Source organism: Fukomys damarensis, unplaced genomic scaffold, assembly GCF_012274545.1.
Source record: "Fukomys damarensis isolate Sample0158 unplaced genomic scaffold, DMR_v1.0_HiC HiC_scaffold_35, whole genome shotgun sequence".
Lineage (NCBI taxonomy): Eukaryota > Metazoa > Chordata > Mammalia > Rodentia > Bathyergidae > Fukomys > Fukomys damarensis.
Window position 1 is genome coordinate 1,966,153 of NW_022900947.1, and position 26,754 is coordinate 1,992,906.

Sequence of the window (26,754 nt, forward strand, 5' to 3'; positions counted from 1 at the left end):
CAAGCTGGCTGGGCGCCCACTGGTCCTGCTACTGGCACAGCAGTGGTTCAGCCTCTGGGGCCTTCTGTGTGCTGTACCTGTCTGAGCACTGAGGACAGAAAGCTCACAGATGTGGTTCCATTTCATGCCTGCATGCCAGGACACATGTGCTTTTGGTCTGATACATGTCTGTAGGTATGGGGTGCTGTCTGATGCCTGCCCCCCTGGCCCAGTATCTCCCACAAGGAACCTGGTCGTGCAGCCAGCCTGGTGGGGGCCAGGATGGCACCACAGAAAAGGACTTGGTCTGGAGAGCAGGTCGGCAGGAGGTCTGGAAGGTCCTAGGAAGGGTTTGGAGCCCTCCCAGAAGGGGAAGCCAGGTAGCAGCAAGGGCGACTGGCTCAGCGGGGCCCTGGCTGAAGAAGTGGCCTCTCTTGATTTTCTCATGGTACACTGTTCTGACCCCATGCAGGTGACCTGCTCTCCTTTCTTCTCAGGTGTGGAAACTCGGGTGGTCCCCCAAGCCAGGAGGGGACTTCGGCACTGTGTTCCCTGAGATTCCCGTGGAGTTCCTGCAGGAAAAGGAAGTCTTCAAGGAGTTCATCTACCGCATCAACACTCTAGGTACTGGGGGGGCTCCCTCAGGTACCGGACACTGCTGTGCTGTGTGGAGCAGGCAGATTGTCCTGGACACCTTGACTCTACCTGCAGGCGTCCACAGGCTTTGTGTGTGTTTTGACCTAGAAGGTTCCAGCAATAGACACCTTGCTCAGCTTCCTCCTCATGCAGCTAGGTGGTCCATCCCCCTTCCTGAGCAGCCAGCTCTCTCAAGGGGCTTCCTTCTTCCTGCCCCTGCCATGGCCTGGTGCAGCTCTGTCCTCCCGAGTTGTCCTCTGGCCTGCCTGGTGCAGGCTGCTGCTTATACTTTTTCCCAGAGCCTGCCACTCGCACTCCTGAGTTTGTCTTCCTTCCGTGAATTGTCAGTGTCTCTCTACTGTGTCTCCGTCGGTCTCTCTCCATACCTGTTCTGACCAGGAGGGCCTGGAGTTTGACACTCTGATTTTCCTCCTCTTCCCTACTTCCTGGCACTTGTGGCTTTCAGGTGAGTGCCCTGACTGTCTCAGGTCATGGTGGGACACTCAGCACAAGCCCTGCAAACAGCTGTGTGCCAGACTTCGCGCTGAAGGTGGCTCCCCGGAGAGACCAGAGGACGGCTTCTCGAGTGGGCTGCGCTGAGCACTGGCTGTGCCTGCTGGCATCCCATGCTGCGACCTGTCCTATGATGTGACGAAAGAGACAGCAGCATGAGCTTCTCATCTTAATAGTGTCACTGAAAAACAGTTCTTTCTGTCCCTGAGCCCTGCAATAGCAGCGGTCTGGGGGCGACTCTGACCACTAACTGAGCATGCTCGTCCTTCTACTGCCCCATGGCAGGAGGTGGAGAGGTCGCCTGGGCTGAGGGGGGCGAACTTCTGTGTACCCTGGTGTCCTCGTTAATAAGATGGAGGGAATCCCTTCCCTCCCTCCGAGAACCATCCTGAGGGTTGAAAAGGAGTATCTGTGAGTGGCACCCTTGGTACAGTGCCTGTCGGGGCCATGTCGCTGTGACGCCCACAGGTTGGAGAAGTGGGTCTAACAGGAGACTTTGCATTCCAGGGTGGACCAGTCGTACCCAGTTTGAGGAAACTTGGGCCACCCTACTTGGTGTCCTGGTGACCCAGCCTCTTGTGATGGAGCAGGAAGAGAGCCCACCTGAGGTAAGGTGGCCGTGACACAAGCATGCTGACCAGAAGCTCACTTCTGGGCACTCATTAATTCCTGGCAGTTGACAAAAAGAAGGCAGCAGGCGTTTTTTTGTTTTTTTTTGTTTTGGTGCTATGGTCTGAACTCGGGACCTTGCACTTGTGAGGCAGGCGGTGTAACCACTGAGCTAAATCCCTGGCCCTGGCAAGCATTCTTTAAAAAGGAGCCTCACTAGATGTGCTGCTCTATACCTGTAATCCTAGCCACTTGAGACGTTGAGGCAGGATAGCAAGCTCAAGGCTAGCTCCGTGACTTATCAAGACTATCTGAAAATAAAATTTGTAAAAGGCTGGGAATGAATCTTAATACTCTCAGGGTTTAATCCTCAGTGCCACCAAAAACAAAAAACAAAGCAAAACCCTGAAAGATTGTGTCTTGCCTGGTGTCCACAGTATGGCCCGACCTCCCTAAGGTCTGCAGTCTGAGGCAGCCGTGGTTGGGTGTTTGATTACGGTGCATTCCACCTTCAGGGTCAGTAAGGTTGTAATCCCTCTTGAAAATATGTTAGCATTTATTTTTCAGTATCCAGGCAAGTATGGGTTGAATTAAAATGAAAAGGCAAATTAATCTAGGCCATACACGTGGACGCGGATTCTTCTTTTAACTGCTTTGCAGAGGTTTATTCTGCTTCTGGGAGTGTTAATGTGCATTACGTTCATATGGCAGAAATAACAACCGTGTTCCTGTGAAGCAGAGCCTGGGGTATTAGAAGTGTGGGGCAAGAGTCCTCAGTTCTAGCAGATGGCCTGGTGGGAATGTCTAGACATGACAGTTCAGAGGGTGGGCATGTGTCTCAAATCATCATGATATCTTTAAATCCGCCTGCAGATGCAGGGGGTTGTCATGTGCAATGCCCTTTAAAACGAGGCACTTTAAGGACGGTCCTTACAGTGTCTGTACTTGGAGTCTCATGCCCTTCAAAGACCTTGCTTTGCCTATCAGATTCATTCTAGAAACAGATATGTGGAGAGGCCGCTTGTGCTGGAGGTCCTTGGGCAGATAGTTGGCCCTGGTGGAAGCTGTGTCCCTCTGTGGTACTTGGGACTCTTCACCTTCCTCCCTCTGGGGCCGTGGGACCTGCAGGCTATTTGTGAGGTGGTGGCAGATCTGGCCGTGGCTGTCTCATCGTGTCATCCATGTGTGACCTGTCCTTCCAGGAAGACACAGAGAGGACCCAGATCCATGTGCTAGCTGTGCAGGCCATCACCTCCCTGGTGCTCAGTGCTATGACTGTGCCTGTTGCTGGCAACCCAGCAGTGAGCTGTCTGGAGCAGCAGCCCCGGAACAAGCCCCTCAAAGCTCTGGATACCAGGTTGGCCTGAGTGCTTGGGTATGCTGTGTCCCACCAGGGGGACAGTGAGGTGCCCTTCCCTGCCCCAGGAGCCAGCAGCTTCCCCCAGCCACAGAGGTGCAGATCCAAAAGTGATTCCATGACAGTGAGAAGTTGAAACTTCTGGCCTCAAATTGCATGGGGGTCACTGGGTGTCTGGGGACTCTGATAGGGCAGGCGTGACTGACTTCGATAGTGACTCTGCTGTCAAACAGGTCAGGTCCTATAGGCACAGCAGAGAGCAAGCTGGTGGTTTCTGCTGTAAGATGTTGAAGGAAGCAAAATGTTCTTTTCTTCCGTTCTGCACTTTAGGTTTGGGAGGAAATTGAGCATGATCAGAGGGATTGTAGAGCAGGAGATTCAGGCGATGGTTTCCAAGAGGGAGAATATTGCCACCCATCACTCATACCAGGCGTGGGATCCCGTCCCTTCTCTGTCGCCCGCCACTACAGGTATGAAGGAGGGGCTGCAATGAACGCGTCACTGCTGCCCTCAACACACTACAAGGCAGGAGGTCCCACCAAGATGCGTGCAGGGCTGTGTGCTCTGGAAGGGCCAGCGTGCCCAGGATGGTCTAGTGTTTTTTGTTCTTGTTGTTTATTAGTTTTTTGGGGTACTGGGTATCCAACTCAGAACCTTATGGTGGTGCCACTAAGCTGAATCTCCGGCCCCAGTATGGTGTTGAGGAAGTGAAGTCTGCAAATGAACATGAAGCCTCCTATCTTGGGAGTCTTGTCGAGGAAGCCAGTCCGAGGGTCTCTCAAGGCAGCCACGGGATGCAGTCTGGCTGGCGGCTCACATTACAACATCGTGTGTCTAACTGATCTGGAGCTCTGGTTCTCCTGAGAAATCCGGCCTACGGGAGCATGCATTCTTGGGTGGCCCTAGCCTGCCCCTCTACAGGCGCTGGAGCTCATCGCTCTGGCTTAAAAGAAGGGAGTGCTGTCAGTCACTCCTTCATAATGCACGTGTTTTAGGTCGCCAATCCCCGCATTTTTAAAATCTTGGTGGTGCTGCGTTTAAGCATCTCAGGGGCTTTATTTGGAAAAGGGTCTACATGGAAGTGTGGTGTGTTTCATGTGCAGAGGTTTCCTGGGACATTGACCTGAACGGTGCTGTGAACATGGGTGCCCTTGGATTTGGCTCTCGAGGAGCCTGTGGCATAGGGAGCAGGTCTGGGAGGGACACGGGCAGATGACTCAGGAGTGCTTCCCGGAGGGTGGCGACAGGCCCTCTGGCACAGGGTTCATCAGCGAGGTGGATCCTGTCTGTGGGAAAAAGTGATGGTGCTGTTCGGCCATGAGCCCTGCCAGCGTCACACAACCTGAGGCCTGCAGGCCCTGCGCAGTGGGCAACCTGCCCGAGGAGCGGAGATGTGGGGCCCTTTTCCAGAGGGAATGGGCCACGGCAGGTGTGTGCAGAGGGCGCTCATGGGGAATTGCTTCACAGGTGCACTCATCAGTCATGACAGGCTGTTGCTGCAGATCAACCCCGAGCGGGAACTGGGCAACATGAGCTACCAGCTGGGCCAGGTGAGCATGCGGCTCCCTCCAGGAGAGAGGACTGATGCCTTCCTGCCTCCCACCTGTTCCTCCCTCCTTTCTGTCTTTCTCCTTTCCTGATACTGGGGATGGAACTCAGGACATCATGCATGCTAAGCAAGCACTTTACCAGTGAGCTACATCCACAGGCTGCCCTCAAACTGATGATCTTCCTGCCTCAGCCTCCTGAGTAGCTGCACTGTAGATGTGTGTCACTATTGCCCAGCCTAAGTGGACTTCTAAAGGAACTTTTACTTTGTTTCTATTTACAATCTCTATTCCCAAAAGATTTTAAGGTTATGTACATGAAATTATGTAGACCTCGTGGATGGCATGTGTGAGACAGGTGAGAGCCTCTGCCAGCTGCTGTCTCCTCCCACCCGCCCCTGCTGCCCTCCACCTCCTGGCTCAGGGCTTCACTAACACCCTCGGGGTTTCTCTGTTTTCTCTGTGGCTCAGTCAGGTGAGGCCCATGGGCCGGGGCTGCATGTGCAGAAAGCCAGCCTTGAAGAAAACTCCCTCGTGCGGGTTCCCTGCTTTCGGTGATGGGATTCAGAGGTCATGTAGGAGTCGTGTCACCTCTTTCTGCCCTTCAGCTGCATTCCAGGTCTTGGGCCTGAGGATGAAGCTGTCCAGTGGCATCCGCCCATCACTGCTGGTTCTGACAGCTTGTGGGAGGCTGTTCCCAGGCGGGTGTGCTCCGTCCAGCCTAGGTCATCCCTGCCCTCCAGTGCCCAGGTGCCAAGCTGTGAGTCCTGTTTCTGGGGCAGGTGTCCATTCACTCCATGTGGCTGGGGAACAACATCACGCCCCTGAGAGAGGAGGAGTGGGATGAGGAAGAGGAGGAGGAGGCTGACGTCCCTGCACCTGCATCCCCACCCGTGTCTCCAGTCAACTCCAGGTATGCAGTGGCCTCTGTGAGTATTTGTTTTTTCCTTTAGTTCTGGGGATTGAATCCAGGCCCTTCACGCTGAGCTGTATCCCCAGACCTTTTTCTCCTTATTTTGAAACCGTCTCACTAAATTTCCCAGGAGAGCCTTAAACTTGGGATCCTCCTGGGATCCTCCTACCTCAGCCTCTCAGAGTGCTGGGGTTTCAAGCATGCACCACTATGCCTGGCTTGGCCTCATTGTTTGAAACAATTTGATATGTCCCCGTTTGATTTGTTTGGGATGTCTCCTGAACTGACCTTCTCGCCTCCATGTGGAAAACTACCCATGTCTTGTGCTGTGCAGGAAACACCGGGCTGGAGTCGACATCCACTCCTGTTCACAGTTTCTGCTTGAGTTGTACAGCCGCTGGGTCCTGCCCTCCAGCTCGGCCAGAAGGACCCCGGTCATCCTGATCAGTGAAGTGGTTCGCTCTGTACGTGTCCTTCCCCGTTACCCTCTCACGGGAGCATGCTCTGTGCAGCCTAGCCTCATGTCCCGCATGTGTGTGCCAGACATGCACCATCTCCACACTCCCCACAAGCACACGGCACACACTGCCCCGCATTCCCCCTGTGTGTACTAGACACGTAGCAGACAGATGCTGCTCATACGCACCCTCGGAACCCAGTGGGACCCTCACAGATGCCCAGGACGGCACCCTAGCATCTGTGGAACTGCTGAGGGGAGAGTTCCCACTTCTCATCCGGAGCAACAGAGGCCCTGCGCAGTGCAGGAGACTGTGGAGAGCCCCGAGGCTCATCCTTCTGGTCTGTCTCCTCCAGAGCTGTGGCAAACAGTCCTGCCAGGCCCCTGTGAGAAGCACCAGGTCATGCAGCTGTCCCAGAGGAGGGTCTAGGACTTCATTCTGCAGCTAATGCAGGCCCCAAGGCCTCCATCAATATTCACAGGGTTTCAAGTGAAGACTGAGAAGCTTTGCAAAGTAAACACATAGTGCACTGTGATGTAGCAATAGCTTTTGTAAGAGATTATCTTTTTCGATCCCCGGTACCAAAAAAAAAAAAAAGAGATTATCTTTTAAAATTAGAGTTTTATCTTCCACATTTACAAACATAATTCGCAGGTGTCTGTTTTCGTAGGCATTTGGTCTGTTAGCATTGAGCAGCCTCTAGGAAATCCCTCTGTACATTTGGGAGAGAGTGAGGCGGAAAGGCCAGCACCACGTTAGTATTGTTATGGAAGGGCTGGGGTAGCTGGCTCCCTGGGACCCCTTGAGGATGCTGGTTTAGACTCCAGCCCTGCCCTGGCACCTGGACAGGCCGGGCCCAGGCTGCTGCTCACTCCTGCGGAGCAGCCAGTGCCCATGGTCAGGTGTGAGGAGAAGAGCTGAGCTCCAAGAGGAACGCGTGGAGCAGAGAGGAGATGCCAGGACCTTTGTTCCGGAAGCAGTGATAGCTCATCTCTCTTTTCAGAGCCTGTCCCCACAGTGCAGGCAGGGCCCAGGGTTTGGAGTGTAGCAGAGGTAGTGCCTCTCGCTTGGCTGCTGTGGGCAGGCATCCCCACAGACTCACAAGACCTCCAGGGCCGGTTTTCTGCCCTCTGGTTAAGGCTTCCAGGTTGGCGTTGACATCTTTCCCAGTCAGGGCTCCTGTGAGCTCTCATCCCTCGTTCTGGAGGATGTTAGAACCAGCCGTGCCCCAGTGGGCTCAGGGTCACATTCCTCACAGCCTGGCTCTCCCACTTCCTGTTCCCATCTTCCGTGTGTGCAGCTTCTCGTCGTCTCAGATTTGTTCACCGAACGAAACCAATTTGAGATGATGTATTCAACGCTGATGGAACTGCGGCGGGTGCACCCTTCGGAAGACGAAATTCTTGTCCAGTACCTGGTGCCAGCCACCTGTAAGGCGGCTGCTGTCCTTGGAATGGTAAGTGAGAGGCAGTGTGGAGCACATGTGAGGCTCAGCTGGAGAGGACTCGGCTCCTGCGGGGCCATCCTCAGGGTGCGTGACGTGCTGTGAGGCTCCTGTAGCCATTGGTTATGTCATTACAGTTGACTGAGCTGACTGTCCCCGGATGGCCCAGGAATGGCACCAATGGTGGGAACATAACTGTCCTCTCCATTCTGCCTGCGGCCCAGCAGCCCCACTGTCCTTTGATGTGGCCTGGGTCCCCTGCTTCTCAGCCAGCAGTCTCCGCTAGAGATTGTTGTCACAGTAACCCTGCTTCCCCTCCTGCAGTCTGCACTGGAGTCGTTTGTGCTGTCTTGGGAAACACCTTAGACTCGGTGACTCGGGAACAAGTTCACGTCTCACGTTCTGAGGCTAGCAAGTCAGAGCAGGGCGCTGGTGGGATCCACGCCTGGGGAGGGCCGCTGTGCGCTGACGGGAGACTAGCAAGAGCCCTTGGGCAGTGTGACAAGGTCACTGACCCTTTGGTCAGAGGGGGCTCCTGAAGAGTCCCCTTTCCCTGCTGCTGGTTCATCAGTTTGCACCTGTCCTGGCACACGTCACCTGCCCTGGCAGCCACTGGGGTGTACCTTGCTACCCGCCCCTTACTGGAGTGTTGCATAGGGTATTGGCATTGCCATCAGAGAAGAATGACCCCAACTGTTGGGATGGGTGTCCATTTGCTCTGTCACACAGCGTGCCCCATAGTGGTAATGTTTCTGACTCGCGCCTCCTCCTGACCCGTTTTTATGATAGCAGTAGGAACTCAGGGGACACAGGAGAGGCTGCCTGCCATGTGCCAGGCATTTGGGCCACCAACAGTAGTGTCATGGAGAACCTGCGGGGTGCCCCTCCACATGCCAGTAGCAGTGGTCACATTGCCACAGTGTAGCTCTACTGAGCTGTCCCTCCTGTATCCTGTCCAACTTCATCCACAGCCTGACACACTGACAGGACATGCAGGCCTGGCTCTCACCTTCCCTGCCACTCCCCACAGAATCTTTCATCACAGAGCCGAGGCAAGAGTCGAAAGCATCTGTCATGGGTAGCCCGAGCCTGGGCCCCATGGGTGACTGAGCCATCCAGAGCACAGGAACAGTGAGCTTGTTGGTTCCCCTTGTGTGGAAAGTCTTCAAAGAGGTGCCCTCTGGGTGCTGCCAGGATGGTGCCGAGCAGCCCGATTTGTGGGAGGCCCTCTTCTCCACGGGGGGTTCAGCATTTGGCCTGCTGTGGTTTGTGCCCAGGCTCAAATCCCCCAGGCAAATGTCTGTCAGATACAGTGAGTAAGGAATAATAGCTTTATAAACAGATCCTATGTCAGGCTGGTAGATGGGCCCCACTCCCTGTTTGTGCCCCTGAGTGTTCCTGAAGACAACGGGCTACAGTGTGGCTTCTGCTCCTGTGTGGCTGCAGAGTGTCCTGTGCCCAAATGTGCCACCGTCTTTACCCTCTGTTGTCCTTGGCAGAGATCCCGGCATTGTACTTGCAGAATTAGCCTGGAGGCTGGATTGGGGGGCATTCCTCAGGAAGGTACCACACAGCCCCCTGGGTGCCTGTGGGGACAACATGTGGAGGGACAAGAAGGACGTGATTGGCAAGGAGACCAGGGGATATAGCTCCCTCAGAGCAAGGGCCGATGGCCTCTGATTGCTTTTGTGAGACCAGATGGCCCCCGAGGGGCTGAGCACAGCCCTGCTGGTTGCAGAGAAGTGGGCCGGCACGTGAGCTAGCCATCCACCTCAGTCAACTTGGGTCTGTGCTTGTGCTCAGGACAAGGCCGTGGCAGAGCCGGTGAGCCGTCTGCTGGAGAGCACCCTCAGGAGCAGCCACCTGCCCAGCCAGATCGGAGCCCTGCATGGCATCCTGTACGTGCTGGAGTGTGACCTGCTGGACGATACTGCGAAGCAGCTCATCCCGGTCATCAGTGACTACCTCTTGTCCAGCCTCAAGGGGGCGGCCCAGTGAGTGGGCTGGGGCAGTCTGAGCGGGCCGACATGCGCACAGCAAGTCGCTGGCCTGGTAGGAGGTGGGGACCCAGGTGGACTCCCTTGTTGAGGTGGTGGCGGAGGCCAGTGAGGCACAAGGACATAGAGGCGTGTGGAAGCTTTCCTGGAGGTGCGCAGTAGGGTGGGGGTCCTGCCTCCGCATTCTTCCCCCAGGCAGCTGCTGTTCACTCGCTCTCTGCCAGGCTCGGCCACTCCGCAGCTGCCCTGCCCCATGCCTGTGTCCCCCAAGGTCCCCCCTTCCTGCTCTCATCTCAGCCGTGCTCTCCGTAAAGCAGCTCGGCACACAGCTCTGCACAGCTTTTCGCTAGAGCTGGTTAGAAGGCAGGAGGAGCTCACACAGGGTCTCTTGTGAGTGTAGGCGCCCTGGCTTCACCTCTGCACTCCTGTACCCAGAGGCTGCCAGTTGCCTCTGAGTCCTGGCTGCCACACACAGAGCAGTCTTTCACGCTCGCCATCTGGAGAGTCAGAGTCCGTCGAGCCTAGTTAGGAGTGGAGCCGAGGAGGCAGCAGGATGGGAGGGCGGGGGCGAGCCTGGGTGCCATGGGGGAGGCATGTTCCCACAGGTCAGCTGTGTCAGCGGGCATGCGCTATGGCGAGGCAGAAGTGGGGAAGGTGACACAGACCTGTAGGGAGGCTCTTGCTCTTTGTCCACACTGGATGTGGCTTCGGGTGAACAGGACAGCCAGACTGCTGGCCGCTGTCCCCCAGAGCATGGCCCGGAGCAGTTGCATGCAAGGCTGCAGGCACTGGGGACTAGGAGGGGCTGGGGACTAGGCAGTGTCTGGGTGGAAAGGTGAGCAGAGGCGGGGCCTGGGGGTGCTGGGGAGCCTCGCGCGGGTTCACCTGCTGGATGGAGGTGGTGGTGGTACTGTGTTGGTTCCTCTGTCCGCGGTAGCCCTCGCCCAGCACAGGCCAGCCAGGGACCCCACAGTCCAGGATTTGCAAGTATGGGAGCGGGTGGGCTGCACAGGATGTGGCGTGGGAGAGATGTCATCGAGAGGTCCAGGTGTGTGACTGGAGAGGACGTGGTCTGTGGCTCATGGAGGGGCTGGGCCCTGGGAAGTGTCCCTCCATCCCCCTGCAGAGGGAGAGGCCACAGTGCACTGAGCTTGGCGGTCTCCCACTTTCAGCTGCGTGAATGTGCACAGCCAGCAGCACGTGCTGGTGATGTGTGCCACCGCTTTCTATCTCATCGAGAACTACCCCCTGGACGTGGGCCCTGAGTTTTCAGCATCAATCATACAGGTGAGTAGGCCCTGGCTGGGCTTCCTTGCAGGGTCCCCTAGGCGGGCTGTTGATTCGGGGGAAGGTGGGAACTGACCTGTCTTCGTGCCCAGATGTGTGGGGTGATGCTGTCTGGCAGTGAGGAGTCCACTCCCTCTGTCATCTACCACTGCGCGCTCCGAGGCCTGGAGCGCCTCCTGCTCTCTGAGCAGCTCTCCCGGCTGGACACAGAGTCCCTCGTCAAGCTGAGTGTGGACAGAGTGAACGTGCACAGCCCGCACCGGGCCATGGCCGCCCTGGGTCTGATGCTCACCTGCATGTACACAGGTGAGCAGTTGTGAGGGCTCTCCACTCACACAGGCTGCTGATCAGCTGTATGCACGGCTGTTTCTGTCCAGCCCCCTAAAGGTCCCTTGATATGGGACCTGAGCCAACCCATCACGTGGTGAGGTTCTGGAGTCCAGGGCAGGGGCATGGCCAAGGTGGCTTCACAATGCATAGGTGTCAGATCCCCTACAATTCCTGGGGCCCAACAGTGTGGGTCCCGCAGGGTCTTGGCTGGCCTGGGGCTCAGTCAACTGCTTCCAGGCCCTCACCGGAGCTCTGTTGCATTCCTGTGCACAGAGCTCCATCTGCAGAGACATTTGGATTTCAGTCATGTAACCCTCTGGCACGGCTGTTTCAGGAAAGGAGAAAGCCAGTCCAGGCAGAGCTTCAGACCCTAACCCTGCAGCCCCAGACAGCGAGTCCGTGATTGTTGCCATGGAGCGGGTGTCTGTTCTCTTCGATCGGTGAGAATTGCAATCTGTCCTGTGGCCGGTTCCTGCCCTCGAGCTGGTCTAGCACAGTGGCCATCATGCATGTCCGTGTGGCCCTGGCTGTGTCCTGCCATCTTCCCCACCACACCCTGGTCCTGCTTGGCCCCACATGAGGGTGGTATTGACTGCCACCGAGCCAGCCCCGCTGCTTCCTTCTCTCCCGAAGTCCTGGGGAGTGGCCTGGGGATTTCAGCAGTCAGTGGTAGGTAGACATGCCCTTCGCCGTGGTGCCTTCCGTGAGCCAGCAGCCTGGTGGAAGTGGGTCCTTCTCACCCTGCTGTGCTGAGGAAGGGCAAACACGGCACTCGAGAGCTCCGTGGGAACGGCCCGGGAAGACTGAGGCTGAGACACTGTCTTGGAGAGCCGTGACAGGGTGTGGCTCTGCCTGCCAGTTGTGAAGAATGTCCACTTCTTGAGGATGAGGCCCATGCTTCCCCTAAGGCCGTCTGGTCCCAGAAACACAACAGGTCTTTGTCCTGTCATGCTTCTGTGCCTCTGGTGGCCGTGCAGTCTAGCCAGTGAGGAGCAACCTGGCTATCTCTGGAGCACACTCAGGGACCTGGCCTGTGTCCTCCAGCTTGGGGGTGGGGGTGGCGCTCTGCACAGCTGACTGTTTCCACACTGAGCTGGAGAGTGAGCTTTGCAGCCGCCCTCCTGCCTTCCAGTCGGTTCACAGAGCAGCCCCTACAGTCAGGCTCAGAGCCAGCTGGAGGTCCACGTGGGGTGCCACAGACGAGCCCCTGCCCTCATAGAGTGGAGGACGGGGCTGTCTGTGAGCTCAAGTGTCCAGCTGGCTGCTGTGCAGTGGACAGGGAGGTTCGGGCTGACAGGCAGGGAGACTCTCAGTGGAGCCCTTCTAGGCAGCAGGCAGACCAGCTGGGCACGTGCAGAAGCCTTTGCCAACCTCTGGGCCATTTCCCACATCTGACATGCACCAAGGTCTTGGGCACAAGTAGGGAAGTTATAAGTCACTGTCTCCCAGCATCAAGAAGGACACTGCAGAGGCTGAATTTTAAGGTCTGTTGGGAGATGAATCTCCAAGAGCACAGATGGGGTCCAGGTGTAAGGGGAAAGAAATCCTGCTTGACGGTAGCAAGTTAGATTAGTGGTGTGGAAAATTCCATGGAGTTTCTGGACAAGGAGCAGTCCCCACTGCACATGTTCCTGCTTGTTCCTCTACCTGGCCTGTGCTCCCTGTGCACCACCTGCCCATACCTGTGCACAGCACGCTTGTCCGTACCCCAGGAGGGGAACAGCTGGAGAGCGAGGTTTTGCCTTTCTGCTCAGAGTCCATAACCTAGCCACGACCTGTGCCCCACTTGGAATGGCCCTGCGGTTGCCTCGCTCTCCACCCTGCTCCATGGCAGCACTCCCAGCAGGGAGGGTCAGCGAGCCGCAGGCAGGTGGGGTTCTGATCTGCTCCTCTCCCTCCAGGATCAGGAAGGGCTTCCCCTGTGAGGCCCGGGTGGTGGCGAGGATCCTGCCACAGTTCCTGGATGACTTCTTCCCACCCCAAGACGTGATGAACAAGGTCATTGGAGAGTTCCTGTCCAACCAGCAGCCGTACCCACAGTTCATGGCCACCGTCGTGTACAAGGTGAGGGTCTGTGGCGTGGAGCCAGGGCCTCGGGCCGAGGTGGGCTCTACCCAGGCTTCAGTGGATCCACCACTAGGGTGCTGCACTCCTTCCAGGTGTTCCAGACTCTGCACAGCGCGGGACAGTCGTCCATGGTCCGGGACTGGGTCATGCTGTCCCTGTCCAACTTCACGCAGAGGACCCCAGTTGCCATGGCCATGTGGAGCCTCTCCTGCTTCTTTGTCAGCGCGTCCACCAGCCCCTGGGTGTCAGCCATGTATCCTTCCTGGGCCCTCACTTGAGGCTGGTTCCCTTGCCACCAGTCCTCACTGCTCTGTTGGTGTCTAGGTTCTGCTGGCAGTGAAGGCTTGGAAACCTACGCTTTGCAAAGTCCCATGAGGTTTGGGGCGCTGTTTCCCAGCTCCAGGGGTGTAAGTGGTTGACAGGGACGCAGAGCAGGAGGCCAAGCCATTTGCTGGCACGGCTGCCTGAGCCAGGGTGTGGAAGGAGCAGCTGGGCTGGTGGCGGCGTGGAGGGCGGTGGCTGCCCTCTGCTGGGTCTGCCGGTGCTGCTTCTCATTAGCTCTTGTCATTGTGCCTATGCTTGCCCTCCTGGGGAGGGGCGTGAGCCAAGCCCCAGCCCTACCCGCCAGCATTGCTGGCCAGGAGTTCCCTTCTTGGCGGCTTCGCCAGACAGACCGAAGGAGCCTCCCTCTGAGCTGTGCGGCTCTGCTGTGCTCACAGCACACCCGGGGAGCCGGGCGTCTGGGCCGCCGGGCGGCTCTGCCCTCCCTGCACCGAGCAGCCAGCTAGGTAAGTGCCGTGGCACAGACTGCTCGGAGCAGCTGGTCGAGGGCGCACCCCGCCATGTGGGGCAGAGCCAGCTTGTCACTGACAGATGGTGGCAGGTGGCCACTGCTGTAGGTGCTGTCCAGGCTGCCCTCTGGTGCCCTGGGCACCTGGCCTCCCTGGACTGTAGGCTGGGTGGGAGGAAAGGCCGTTTTCCCTGCCTTGCTGGTGTTCTCCTTGACCCCTCTGCCAGCCTTCCACATGTCATCAGCCGGATGGGCAAGCTGGAGCAGGTGGACGTGAACCTTTTCTGCCTGGTCGCCACAGACTTCTACAGACACCAGATAGAGGAGGAGCTCGATCGCAGGGCCTTCCAGTCTGTGTTTGAGGTGGTCGCGGCACCTGGAAGCCCTTACCACCAGCTGCTAACTTGTTTGAGAAACATCCACAAGGTCACTACTTGCTGAGTGTCCATAGCAGGCTTGGAGGAAGTGGCCACTGGGGCCAGAACCTTTGGGAGCCTGAGTGAGCCCTGTCTCTGCCAGGGCTGCCTGGGTTACTGTGGGCTTCCATTTGTGTCGCGTGAGGTGGCCAGGTGTGTGTCCATCTCTGCCCAATGACAGAAGTGCTTTTTGCAGCAAGGGCTGTGCAGGGAGCACACAGCAGATTGGGGTTAAGCCTGAGTCCTGTGCTGGCAGCCATGCAGTTGACAGGTGTCCCTCCTGGGATTTACCTGTCCATGTAGCGGGGTTGCAGGGGCCCTGTGTCCAGCGCAGGAGCCCTTGCTCTTGCAGGTGGTCCTGGCCTCCCTGTTGCAGGCAGGCATCCTGCCAATGGGCTGCAGAGCTCTTCTTGCGTCTCCCCAGTGGAGTACGCGCCTGCCACATCCGTGTCTGGCTGTGTTGTATGGCGAGTCAGGCCAGGAGGCCCTAGATGCCCGCACCAGTCTCCCTTTCTGTTTTCTTCTCAGGACGTAAAGTTTAATTATATCAGTAAAGAAATTAATTTTAATGTAACGCTTCCCATGCCCGCGTACAGTGTGTGACTCGCTAGGCCTGTGCTGCATGCGACAGTGTCCGTGGACATGGACAGGTCCTCTGGCAGCCACTCCCCTCCTGCGGCCCCTGCACTGCGCACATCTCCCTTTCCCTTGTGCTCCTGTGAAGGTAGGGTAGAGAGGTGTTGGTGTCCAGCCTGGCTCTGAGGACAGAGGGGCTTCTCTCCACCGTGTGCTCATGGTCACTCACAGAGGCCTGGCGAGCTCCTCGCCCCTTCCCAGCCGGGACTGTAGTCTGTGCAGCAGCCGACTGCCCAGCGTTAGGTGCACTATCCTCTTACCATGTGTGCACGGCAGAGTCCTGCTGGGTGCCTGGCTGCAGCCCCCTGGCATCACTCAGCTGTGTCTCGTCCGAGCTCCTTATGGTGTCTTGGCGACTGTTGAGGGTGAACCCCAACACCTCTTCTGCCCCTTTCTGATTGTCACACGCACACCTCCCTCAGCCCGGGAGCGTGCAGATCTGTGTCCGTCAGAGTGCGGGGTGAGGCTCCATCTGGTCGTATGGCGATGAAATGGTGAGGAGGGGAGGGCCTGTGGCTGGTCACCTGCGGCCTGGAGTAAGCTCTGCTCCTGCCCCAGGCCTTGGCTCCCTCCCTGGGCTCGCTTCTGGTTTCCGGGCCCAGACGGGGCCTGATGGTTTAAATGGAAGCGAGCTTGGACAGCAGGGCTCCCTCGATGCACTGCCTTGGTGTGAGCACTGCTTGCTGTGTGGCTGGGCCTGTGCTCTGCCCCCTGCCCCCCAAGCAGGCTCAGCTGGCCAGGTGACTGCAGTGCTGGTTGGTGGGGTCATGACATTGATGTCCCGGTCGCACATGGTCCGTGGGGAGTACTTGGAGCTGTTTCCAGTGCACCGAGGCAGAGAGCTCTTCTGGTTTGTCACTTTAGCTGGCTGCGTGTCTTTCTGCAGTGCTGCCTGACACCTCAACCTCTCCTGCTGTGGGTACAGGGTTGCCTTCGGAGTGTCCCTCATGGCTAGCGTGAGGCTTTTCCTGCCAGCCCCAGCAGAGGCCTCCACAAGCCAAGACCAACTCTCCTTGGTAGTCAGCAGCTCAGACAGTAGAAGTGGATCCACTTTGGGGAAGGCTGGGGAAACAACTGGATTTTAACAAGAAGTAAGAAAGTTAGCGGTTCTCTCTTAGTGATTTGGGGCTCCCATTCTCATCCCGACTCTCCCGTAGAAAGCCGCTGGCAGTTTGTGGGGCTGTGGGAAATTCTGCCTCCCCGTCCCCAGCTTGTCCCAGCAGCCCTGAGGCAGATGTGTTGCGGGCCGGACTTTGTTCCTGGCTGGATGTTTACATTTGTAAGAACACTGTGAATGTGAAATTTGGAGCCATTCCCCTCGGAATTCCTGTCTCCGGACTCAGCGTAGAGATGAATTGGCCTTCTCTTGTTCACTGTGTGATCTAAAACAGTCAGTTCTTAGCACAGCGCTGGTGCCAACCCAAAAGACCTGTGTGTTCCAGAGCACATTTGCAAGTAGAGATCTGTTCATGTGTGTGCGTGAGTGCACACCCACGCTTGCATTTACACACACACACACACGCGCGCGCGCGCGCCTCAAGTCAGACAAACGCCCTCCGAGAACAGCTGGACTGGAGCGGCTGAGAGTGGAACTAGGTGGGTCCCTGAGCAGGTCCCTGCACAGAAGAGTCCCGTGGAGAACGTGGCCCACTCAACCAACCCCGCACGAGGGATTGAGACTATCCAATTCCTCCAGAGCCATGAATCCCAAATTGTATCGGAAATGTCATTTTGATTGTCAAGTTTTATGGGGGAGGCGGGGTAGTGCTTTTGTTTTCCTGCTGGTACTATCAGGAAAGATTTTAATGAAACCAGGGTAGAATTATTTGGCAGTGCACTTAAGCATGTCTTCTCCAAACTGTGCCTCCCTTCCATTGCTGGCCCTGCTGACACATGGAGGTGACTTTCCAGCTGCAAGTGCCCTTTATCATGCTCTCGTTTTTTAACCTGCACGCGGACCCCTCAGGAGGAAGAGTGGAGCGGAAGCGCCCCCAGACCCCCAGAATGTGCCCACCGGGGAACTCCTCCCGTGGAGTCACAGTGTCTTGGCCTGGAGCTCACCATGTGGGGACTCACACAGCAATAACTGCCTGCTTTCAGCTGCCCGGCATTGCGGGGCCTGCGTGGGTTGGCTCTGTGTGCTTGTGAGGTACAGTTAGTTGCTCTTGCTACCTGCGAGCATCCTTCCCTGTCAGCCTCCTCACACAGGCCTGCCCCTCCCTCTCCTGCGCTGGGTGAACTTGGTGTCCCCTGGCAGTGATGCATGGGAGCAGGAAGCCCGGAGAGCTTGAGGTGGCCCAGGAGGAAAGATTGCCCTTGTCTGGCCTGGAGTGTATGTGGGGGAGGAGGGACTTGGAGAACCTTGTGATCCCAGGAGGTACCTAAAGGTTCGGGGCCTCTTCCCTGTGTGCCTGTCGTGTTTCAATGCTGTTGCAGAAACCTCGCCCCAAGTGTTTCAGGGAGCAGATCTTCCACTACACGCGGTGGGTGGGTCGTAGGCAGCTGGAGCCTGACTGCAGGGTGCAGCTCTGACCCAGAGGCCTCCGTCTAGGCTGAGCAAGCAGGCTACAGGCGGCGGCTGTGATGGGAGCATCCCGGAGCGCTGCCCAGCCCTGGCTGTCCCCTTCCAAGAGGAAGGACTGGCATTAGATGTATATTTAAATTTTTTAACTGCTGCAAATGTTGTATATTCAAATTAAAGGAATAATCAAACCACATGTTGTTGCTGTGTGGGGCTCACTCTGCTTACTGAGAACTGTTTCCCTATGTGCCCAGTGAGGCCACCGCTGCCCACAGCCCGCTGGCACTGCCGGCTGGGCAGCACGAGCGGGTGCGGAGAGGAGGGCTGGGCTCGGACCCTGCCTCCTGCAGGAGTGCTTCCTGCAAGCTCCTTCCTGCACTGTGGGGGCCTTGATATTCAGCAAGCCTGGGCCGAGAGAGCCCTGATGTGAGTGGTCCTGCAAGCTTGCCTTGGGCCTCGTGTGGGCCTCCCCTGCTTCCACAGTGGTTCCAGGACACTAGAAACAATCTGCCGGCCCTTTTGCTTCACTGACCACTAACTTCTGTGCTCCCGGCTCAGCTGGACTTTGCTGTCCCCAACACAGCTGTCCACCCACCTCTTGTCTGACTGCTGTGCCTGTGCCCTGACCTTTTCAGCTCGCCGGCCCTTCCCCTGCAGAATGCCTCCTCCAAGAAGTCCCCTGCTCAGCTTAACAGGCCTGCCTTCCTTAGCTCCCCATGCCCTCCCCAGTCTTGGTGGTCTCTGTGGCAGTGATCCTGGGGTACATGTGCTTTGCACACCAACCTGCAGAAGCGGCCACTTCAGGCTGAGAGCTGCCTGGGGCAGGGCATGAGTGTTCCTGATGGGCCACCTCGCTCCTCTGTCTTCTGTCCCCACAGCAGAGCTGGCCCTGTGGCCAGTGCCCGGAGAAAAGGCGAGGGCTGAGGCAGCTAAATGGCCCCTCCGGGGACTTGGGTCCCCTGTCTCTGCATGGGATGGTGAGCACTTGGCTGGGGGCCCTGGAGGACGCCCCTCCAGGTTTCGCTCTCCCCTCGGTTGCTATAAGCGTTCAACTCCCTGCATCTGTCTCGGCGGCAGCCCCAGGGCCCCAGTGGCCTCGGCCTTCAGCACTGCCTATGTTCTGGCCACTTCAGGGAAACAGCCACCCCTCTCCCCCTCCCTGGCTCAGGTGTGGATAGCCAGGCCCTGGCACACCTGGCCAGTATGGCTGGTGTTCCCAGAAATGGCCCAGTCCAGATGGAAAACCCTTCAGCAGCTGCCCACAGCACACCATGCTCCAGCTGTGCAGCAGAGGGTGAGACCCTGTAGCCACGTCCTTCCTCACCAGACAGGAGCTGGGAGGCAGACACCTCCTCTCCTGCCCCTGGCAGGCTTGCACTCAATGGTGACAGTGGTGTTTGTTTCTAGCCCTGACCACTTGGCTCCCAAGAGCATTGTGAAGTAGTTCCCTGAGTGAAGACTCACACGCCCCACCCCTGCATGGGGTTGAGGAAGTGGATGAGGTGAGTACCAGGGACACGGCCTGCCTCCAGGCTTCCTGGGTGCACACGAAGGGGCCGGGTGCCCCATTGCGCCATGCAGCCAGCAGGCCAAGGAGCCAGGTGATGGAACCCAGGAACACAGCGGCCCCGGCTCTGTGTGGGCTGGGAGCACCACAGCTTGCTGCCAGGGGCCTGCGGGTGGGCAGGGACACCTGGCTTGAGCCTGCCATCTCCATGGAGCTGTCCGGCATCTGTGGTCTGCCTGGTCCCTCAGCTGCCCAGCCTGCTCCCCATCTACCCAGGTGGCTCAACCCTCTGGAGGGCCCCTCTCTGTCGCGGTCCAACAGGAACAGGCATTTGGGCCATGGACTTCCTGCGACACTATTGGCTCAGGACAGGCCTGACCATGGGCAAAGGGCCACTGCAAGTGAGCTGGGAGGATGGCAGTGCCCAGCACACGAGCTAGGCACAGACTCCCTGCCCTCTGCTGAGCCAGACAGCCGGGTCCTGACCTGCTGGGACAGGCCAGCCCTGAGTAGGAGCGTGGCCCATCACACACTCCCCTGAGACAGCAGCCCTTCCTGTCCCTCACTCTTGAGCAGCCCTGGCTCCTACAACCTGGGCCCTGCTGCCTTCCAGCCAGGCTGCCCTTGCACTGCCCTCACCTCAACACACGCACGCACTCCTGTTTGGCAGCTGTGACGGGGGGTGGGGGGGTGTGTCTCCAACCTGCAAATCCCTCTGCCCACCCGCACAGGCTCTGCTCAAGGCTGCAGGAACCTTGCTTCCCCCTGCTTGGCTTCCTTCGGTAGGTCGAGGCCTGCATTATGTTCCCAGACAGGCTTGGTTTCCTGCAGCAGGGAAGCACCATCCGTACCGAGTGAATAAGAGCATGTAGGGCTGGACCCGGCCTTGTCAGAGGGCAGATGGAGACCCAGAGAGCACAGGCCTCCCTCTGGTGCAGCAGGACCAGCTTGGACCTGGCGAGCCGGGGCCTCCCACAGATGCACCTGCTGAGGCCTGACTGCCCCTCTCCCTGCAGGTGCTGCCAAGTGCCCAGCCCCGGGCCCTCTGTCTCCCCATCCCACAGTGACTGAGGGTCCCAGCAGGTCATGCAGCTGTGCCAAGGTATGGAGCTCCTCCCCTAGGGGACCGGCAGCTGGGGCTGGCCAGCCAAGTTCACCTTGTACTGGAGGCCCAGGCTCTGCCTTGGGAGGTGCCCAGAAGGCACTGCTGGGGCTTTCCATGCACCTCAGCCCAAGATGGAAAAGTTGGAACCTTTTCCTCCAGGGTTCTTCCTGAGCCCACCAGAATTCAAGCAAGCAAGGGTGTAAGTGCCCCTTGAGCTCTAAAGCCTCCAAGGGAACTCTTGGGAGGAGCCAGATTGGGGGGAATCAAAACACCACTAACTCCCCAGGGCCCCTCAGTCAGCACCACGCTGGGTGATGTCAAGCACTCCCGCCAGGTCCTGTCATTCCCACTGCAGAGATGAGGCAGCTGAGGGCAAGTGGGGAGGGAGGCCATGCTGAGTCCCTGGAGCCCTGGGCTGTGCTTGCCTGTCTTCCCTGTGTGCTGAGAGTGCAGCCACCCCATCTCTGGCCCTGGGGCCCCACAGGTCAGAGCCTGTGTGCCTGAGGAGCAGGGCTTCTTGGAGGAATGGGCCTTGAAGGCTTTGGAACCAGCCCAGACCCCTCCCAGGCTCAGGGCAGCTGTGAGCCCACAGGCCAGCAGTGTGACAAGGACGGACCTTGACAATGAGCAGAGAGGACGGGTGAACACTCAGAGGGAGTACAGGAGTCACAGCCACAGGCTGTGGGGCAGCAGACCCCCAGTCCCTAGGTAACCCCAGGGTCCTAGAGGAAGGTATTCAATGTGCCCAACTCTGGACCCACGAGGGGACGCAACGAGCCAGCCAGGGGCTGCCGTGCCCAGGAACTTCCCACAGTGGGGGGCCTGATGGCAGCCTGGGCCCACACCCACTCCAGGGTACCGTGGGGCTCAGCTCCCCCATTTGTTCCGCAAGGAGGGGTGGCAGGTGCCCACTGCCCCCTGCTGAACAGGGAGTTTCAGCCGGGGTGTGGGGCTGGGCAGGACGGCCATCCAGGAAGTTGCCAAGCCCGTCCTTGTCTTCCTGGGCCCTTGGGCTCTGTGCGTCTCTTAAATGCTGGAAGTACACCCATGGTGGCACTCCCTCTGCAGCCCCTCCTAGCACCGATTCAGCTCTCCCGACCCCAGCTTCTCTGGCTCCCCACAGGCCCTGCCGGCATTTCAGTCCTTTGGCCTGGCAGAGGTGAGAGCCCATGCCCAGCTTTGCCCTCATACTACCTCTGCCCTGCCCCACAGGTCTGGCTGGCTCTTCCCAGTGCCACCCCCTGGCCTGTTCTCCTGTCTCCACCCAGAACTTGCCTTTGCCATCTGGTGCTGTTCCCCTATCCCCAGCCTGTGCTGAAAGTCAGTGTCCGTGTCCCCTAGCCAGCACCGCTGAGCAGGGCCTGGCTCTGATCAGCCTGGTCCTCAGCGTCTCTAGGACCGAGGCCAGTGTTTTTGGTGGGTGGAGCGAGGGACATAGGACAAAGGTGGGGGACAGGGCCTCATGCTATCCTTTGAAACCTGGGACCCAGCCTCACCCAAGGATCCCACTGGCAGCCAGCCACCTGGTCCAGTGAGCGTGGGGGCCTCAGCCTGCCCGCCCACCCACCCTGTCTCCCCTGCCCACCTCCCTGTGACCATTCTGTCCTGTTCTGCCCTACTGCCCGACATGGGCTGCCTGACCCCCTGCCTCCCAGACCTGGCTGGCACCGCGGAAGTATCTCTCTGCACATGGCCCAGGCAGGCAAGGTCTGGTGGGCCAGTGGGAGGGAGGCAGGGCTGGGGCCGACACCGGGTTTGGGCCCAGTGCTTGCTGCAATATTGATGGCCCGTCAGTGTGGCCCTGATTCCTGTGCTTTCAGTTAAAAGGTTTCTGTTGTTGTAGCTTATGCAGTTGCTGTGTTGCTATGGAAACGTGACATCAAAATGACGTTTCCCGTTTAAAAGCTTTTAACTAAATTCCTGCCTGTCAGATGTAGGCCCCATTTTGAGCGTGGAGCTGCCTCAAGCAAGCTAGCGTGGCGCCTCCCGCCCATGGTGCGCGGGCCGGGCCCGGGGCCCTGCCTGAGCACCGTCCTTAACCCCGCAGGTGCCTCCAGCATGGCAGCGGCCGAAGTGCCCAGCTACCTTGTGTCTCCTCAGACAGAGAAGCACCGGCGGGCCCGCAACTGGACGGACGCCGAGATGCGCGGCCTCATGCTCGTCTGGGAGGAGTTCTTCGACGAGCTCAAGCAGACCAAGCGCAATGCCAAGGTGTACGAGAAGATGGCCAGCAAGCTCTTCGAGATGACGGGTGAGCGCCGGCTGGGCGAGGAGATCAAGATCAAAATCACCAACATGACCTTCCAGTACAGGTGGGCACTCGCGACAGCGGGCAAGGGCGGGCCGAAGGCTTGCATCGGGAGTGGTGGCCACCGGGCCCGGGCCCACTCACACGGCCACGGGAGCCGCTCCTGCAGCCTCCCCATGGGAAGATGGGGAAACAGGCCCAGCAAATGCAAGAAACTGGTGGGGAAGCCCTGAGGCGCCAGGACCGCCGTTGGCTTCCTGTTCTGGGGCTGGTTTTGGGCTGTGGGTCCGAAGACACACACCAGACCTGTGCACTGCACTCACAACACCGCTGAGGCAGCGCCCCGTCTCCACCTCCCCGCTCCACCCAGGGACCGCAGGCTGTCGTCAGGGTGTCAGAAGCCCCTGTACAGGCAGGGAGACTGAGGCCAGCATGAGCAAGAAGCTCCGCTCTCAGGCCTGCCTGGTCCTGACCCTCCAGGACTTTAAGCTTGTGCCATGTGCCCAGTTTAGGGCCGAGGAGAGGAGCATTTAGGGCAGATGGTGAGACCCCAGTGGTACCCCACGTGTAGGCAGGGCTCTTCACCAGGGGAAGGGGTGGAGCTCAGGCCTGGCCCCTTCTCTGGCTCTTGGGTTAGCCTCTGCAGTGTGGCTCCTGGAGGGAAACACTCAGCTCTGGCTATAGGAGGAACGGCTGCACCCACTTACCAGCACTCCACCATGCGGGGGCCGTATCCCCCTGGAAAACTTGGAGCAGGACAGGGGTCGTGGGCAGGGTGTGGATATGGGCTTACGGGTGGAGGAGTCGTGTGTGTTGTGAAGGTCACAGTGTGGGGTGAAGGTCATGGGCATGAGGAGGCTCACGGCAGGAGCTGCAAGCCTATAGGTGGCTTGGGCCTGGCAGGGTAGGGAACGCGGTCCCAGGGGAGACTCACATCGGCCCTCTGGCACAGGTATGGGGGCTGGTACAGACCAAGGCTGGGAGCAAAGGGAACCCTGCAGGCTTGCCTGCTGTACCCCAGGGGGTACCGAGCCCCTATGCCCCACACAGGTGAGAGCCTGCCCAGGGCAGTGGGAGGATGCTGCACCCCAGTCCTGGCTCCTGGCCACCCTGGGAGCCCAGAGGGCCCAGCAGGGCCTAGACAAACCTTGAGGCTCCGTTCCAAGTTGTGCTACTTAACTTTTGAGGCCCTCTTTTTGAGTAGATCCCAAGCCTGCCCCTGAGTCGGAACCCACTGCTGGGAGTCCTTGAGTGTAAATGATGTTAATTTTGAGCCTCCGCTCCTGATGTTAGGGCTGAGATGTGAGTCTCGTGCCAACAAAGGCGGGCATGCAGATGGTGGCACATGGCCTGGCCCGCCTGTGGCCTCCCAGTCCCCTGGCCCCATTCAAACTTCCGGTGAGTGGAGGGCTCTGGGGTTGGGGGGCTGCGCTGGCCGATACCCAGGCTTCCTCGCCTCTGTCATCCATAGTGAGGTGAGACCCGGCCTGGCCTCTCCGATGGTGTCTGGCTGGGTTATTCATTATTCATGCTGAAAGCCTCCCTTGGTGTGCCAGGGTCCCAGGGGAGGGATTCTGTGTCCTCTCCTGGCCAGGCGTGATTCTGGGAGGCCAGGAGACGAGCTGTGCAGTCGGGCCGGGGCGCATGGCACTCCCAGCTTGGGAAGCAAGTGCCCACCGTGTCTCCCCACGGCTGCTGCCATCAGTCCTTGCTCACTCACTGAGGGGAAACTGAGGCCTGGAACTACAGAGGGTCTTTCCACACAGTTCTTCATAAGCCGAAGCTTCAACGGGGTGACCAGGTCTTCAGCTCCCCACTCCACCCTCCCACTGCACACCCTGATTATTTCTTCACAAGACCTTTTCATGTATTGGGGTTGTCTGGCTAAGGAAGCGCGAGAGATGACTAGTTCCATGGTGTGTGCTTGCTGCAACAGCACTTGGGGCCTCCCAGGCCAGGGCGGCTGCCCCGTCTCCCTACGGAGCAGGCTGGCTTGAGAGGGGCAGAAAGAGTGGGTACTGTGGAGGGGCCCGGACTCCAGGTGGACACCTCACCTCCCCCTGCAGGTGGGTCAGGTGCTACTGTCGGGAAGACAGAGGACCTGGGCCCTGCCCTGTGTGGTCTGCCCCTGGCTGTCTGCTGAGGGCATTCTGCTTAGCACTGCCCAAAGCCCGAGCAGCAGGGGCACCAGCCCGGGGGTTGGGCTGGCCCTCTGGGACAAGCATTGGCAGGCAGGTGGGAGCCTCAGGAGCTGCTGGGGCTGCTGGGGCAGAGGTGTAAGCCACCTGCCACCCTGGGGCCGGGTCTCTCTGGCCCTCACCTGCTGCACTTTGGCCCCCTGCGGCAGGACCTGCTGCAGGAGAAGATGGCAGGCTGGCCAGGCAGTGTTCAGGTGGGGCCACACCATGCAGGAAGCGGCGCAGCCCGGCAGGGTTCTGGGGCTACAGGAGTGAAAGTAGCAGTGCCGAACAAGGGCCAACACAACTTCCTGTTCCATCCAACTAAGAGTGATGGAGGCCGGCCTGCTGTTTGCCAGGCATTGTTTTATTAAATCTCCTCTTTAGTCTTGTGAGGGGCTTCCTCCTTCATCCCCATTTTACTGACGCAGAAATGGAGGCTCAGAGAGGTTAATGAACCTGCCCAAAGTCGTCCAGAGACTCAGCACTGTGGATGCTGCAGTCTGCTCCTGTGCCTGTCCCTGAGGCGTCTGTCCTCTCCAGAAGGCTGTGGCTCTTACCTTGTGATATCTTATGGCTGCATTATAAATTTGTCAGGATACTTTATTATCGCTGGGTAACTGATGTCAGAAGCAGTATGCATTCGTTGTGGTTTAGAAACTCTGCTAAGGGAAACTACAGGAGCCCACCCAAGGTTCCAGCACCCACAGCCGCCCGTCATGTATGTGGGGCGTGCGCCCCTTCCTTCCCCCCAGGGCCTCGTGCCTGCACCCACCGCTGACTGCCTGCCACCTGGGTGCTTCCCGTAGACATCCCAGAGCCTCGCTGCTCTGAGCCCACTGCTGCTGGGGCCTGGGGCCTGGCCAGTTTTGCTGGGGAGCCTGTGCTGGCCACGAGTGGCTCCTGCCGTGCCAGCGTGGCTCCCTGGGGGTCCCCAAGGCCTGTGTGCCCCTCTGCTGAGGCGCCGGGCGGGACGGGCTGGGACCAGCTGTTTCTCACCCTTGGCTCTTGTGTCTCTCTTTCAGGAAATTAAAATGCATGACAGATAGCGAGTCGGTCCCTCCGGACTGGCCCTATTACCTAGCCATTGATAGGATTCTGGCCAAGGTCCCCGAGGCCTCTGAGGGCAAAGTGCCGGACGGCCAGCAGCCGGGGCCCTCCACGTCCCAGACCGAGGCGTCTCTGTCGCCGTCCGCTAAGTCCACCCCTCTGTACTTACCGTATACCCAGTGCTCCTACGAAGGCCGCTTCCAGGACGATCGCTCCGACAGCTCCTCCAGCTTACTGTCCCTTAAGTTCAGGTAGTGTGCGTGCGCTCGCGCTTCCTCTCCTGACGGGGCCTTGCCCGCCCCGCCGCGCCCTGCCGCCTGAGCAGCCGCCTGGCACGCTGTCCTCGCGGTCTCTGGCCTCAGACAGTGGACCATGCTTGTCTCCCTCCTCCACCACTTAGCTGCATGGGAAGTTCCTTGACCTCTCTGGCCTCAGTCTCCCTCCTGTGAAATGGGGATCAAGCGGAACCTTCCTTGGAGAGGGCTGGGAGTGTCAAGAGAGAAGACAGTGCCTGTCCCACATGTGCCTCCCTGTCTGCCTGCACCCTACACAGGTCCTGCCTGTCCCCACTGTCACTACAGGCTTTGTATTGCTATGCCTGGGCGTCAGACTGCACGCAGGACAGACAGCCAGAGCTGTGGGGGCAGGGAGCCCAGAACAGGCACTTCAGAGGAAGGGACACTGAGTGTGGGCTTTCAAGGTAAAATAGGAGTTGGCCAGGTAAAAAGAGTAGGGAGAATGTGGCTTTGAGTCATGGTCTGTGCCCATGTTTAAATCTGTCTCATGGGCGGTGGGGTGGGAAGGACTCCCCCAGGGCCCCCTTCCCTGGAGAGGAGCTCTCTCACCTGTGATCCCAGACAGACACCAGCTGTGCTCAGCCACCCTGAGTCAGCAGGAGGCCTGAGGTTTAGGGCAGCTGTTCCCAGGGTTCTGAGCTCAGACCCAGACTCTGCTGCTAGGGCAGAGCCCAGAGCTGTGACCCAAGGCTGGCTGGTCACCTGCTGCTCTGCAGGAGGGTGCGGGCTGGGCCAGGAGTGTGGGGTCCGGTGGGACTCTGGAGATGCTGTGGGGGCCACGGCCAGCCGCCTCCACCTCCCTGCTCCTGGGGAGGAGCTGCCACCCTAGGCAGCTGTCTTGCTTCCCTGCCCCAGAGTGCCGGGCTCAGGC

The 26,754-nt window shown here is 58.8% G+C and overlaps 2 protein-coding genes across 5 annotated transcripts in view; both read left to right on the plus strand.

Annotated features, from left to right (window-relative positions):
• The window catches only part of Htt (huntingtin), a 105,351-nt gene extending 87,655 nt beyond the window's left edge, over positions 1–17,696 (plus strand). The window contains exons 52-66 of the mRNA XM_019210296.2: positions 477–603; positions 1,636–1,736; positions 2,940–3,094; positions 3,425–3,564; positions 4,562–4,644; positions 5,424–5,554; positions 5,889–6,018; positions 7,313–7,468; positions 9,260–9,450; positions 10,626–10,740; positions 10,833–11,046; positions 11,405–11,510; positions 12,972–13,134; positions 13,230–13,390; positions 14,155–17,696. Of these exons, the coding sequence (XP_019065841.1) occupies positions 477–603; positions 1,636–1,736; positions 2,940–3,094; positions 3,425–3,564; positions 4,562–4,644; positions 5,424–5,554; positions 5,889–6,018; positions 7,313–7,468; positions 9,260–9,450; positions 10,626–10,740; positions 10,833–11,046; positions 11,405–11,510; positions 12,972–13,134; positions 13,230–13,390; positions 14,155–14,368 (2,187 nt within the window). The 3' untranslated portion in view covers positions 14,369–17,696. The remainder of the gene's footprint in view (positions 1–476; positions 604–1,635; positions 1,737–2,939; positions 3,095–3,424; positions 3,565–4,561; positions 4,645–5,423; positions 5,555–5,888; positions 6,019–7,312; positions 7,469–9,259; positions 9,451–10,625; positions 10,741–10,832; positions 11,047–11,404; positions 11,511–12,971; positions 13,135–13,229; positions 13,391–14,154) is intronic.
• A 102-nt stretch (positions 17,697–17,798) lies between these two features.
• The window catches only part of Msantd1 (Myb/SANT DNA binding domain containing 1), a 13,349-nt gene continuing 4,393 nt past the window's right edge, over positions 17,799–26,754 (plus strand). Inside the window, exons 1-4 of one of the 4 annotated variants that reach the window (XM_033758863.1) lie at positions 17,799–19,002; positions 20,024–20,109; positions 22,160–22,424; positions 25,563–25,838. In XM_033758863.1, the coding sequence (XP_033614754.1) occupies positions 20,094–20,109; positions 22,160–22,424; positions 25,563–25,838 (557 nt within the window). In that variant the 5' untranslated portion in view covers positions 17,799–19,002; positions 20,024–20,093. Of the gene's footprint in view, positions 19,003–20,023; positions 20,110–21,934; positions 22,425–25,562; positions 25,839–26,754 lie in introns of those variants that run through there. The other 3 variants (XM_010641767.2, XM_010641765.2, XM_019210260.2) reach the window with 3 other exon arrangements.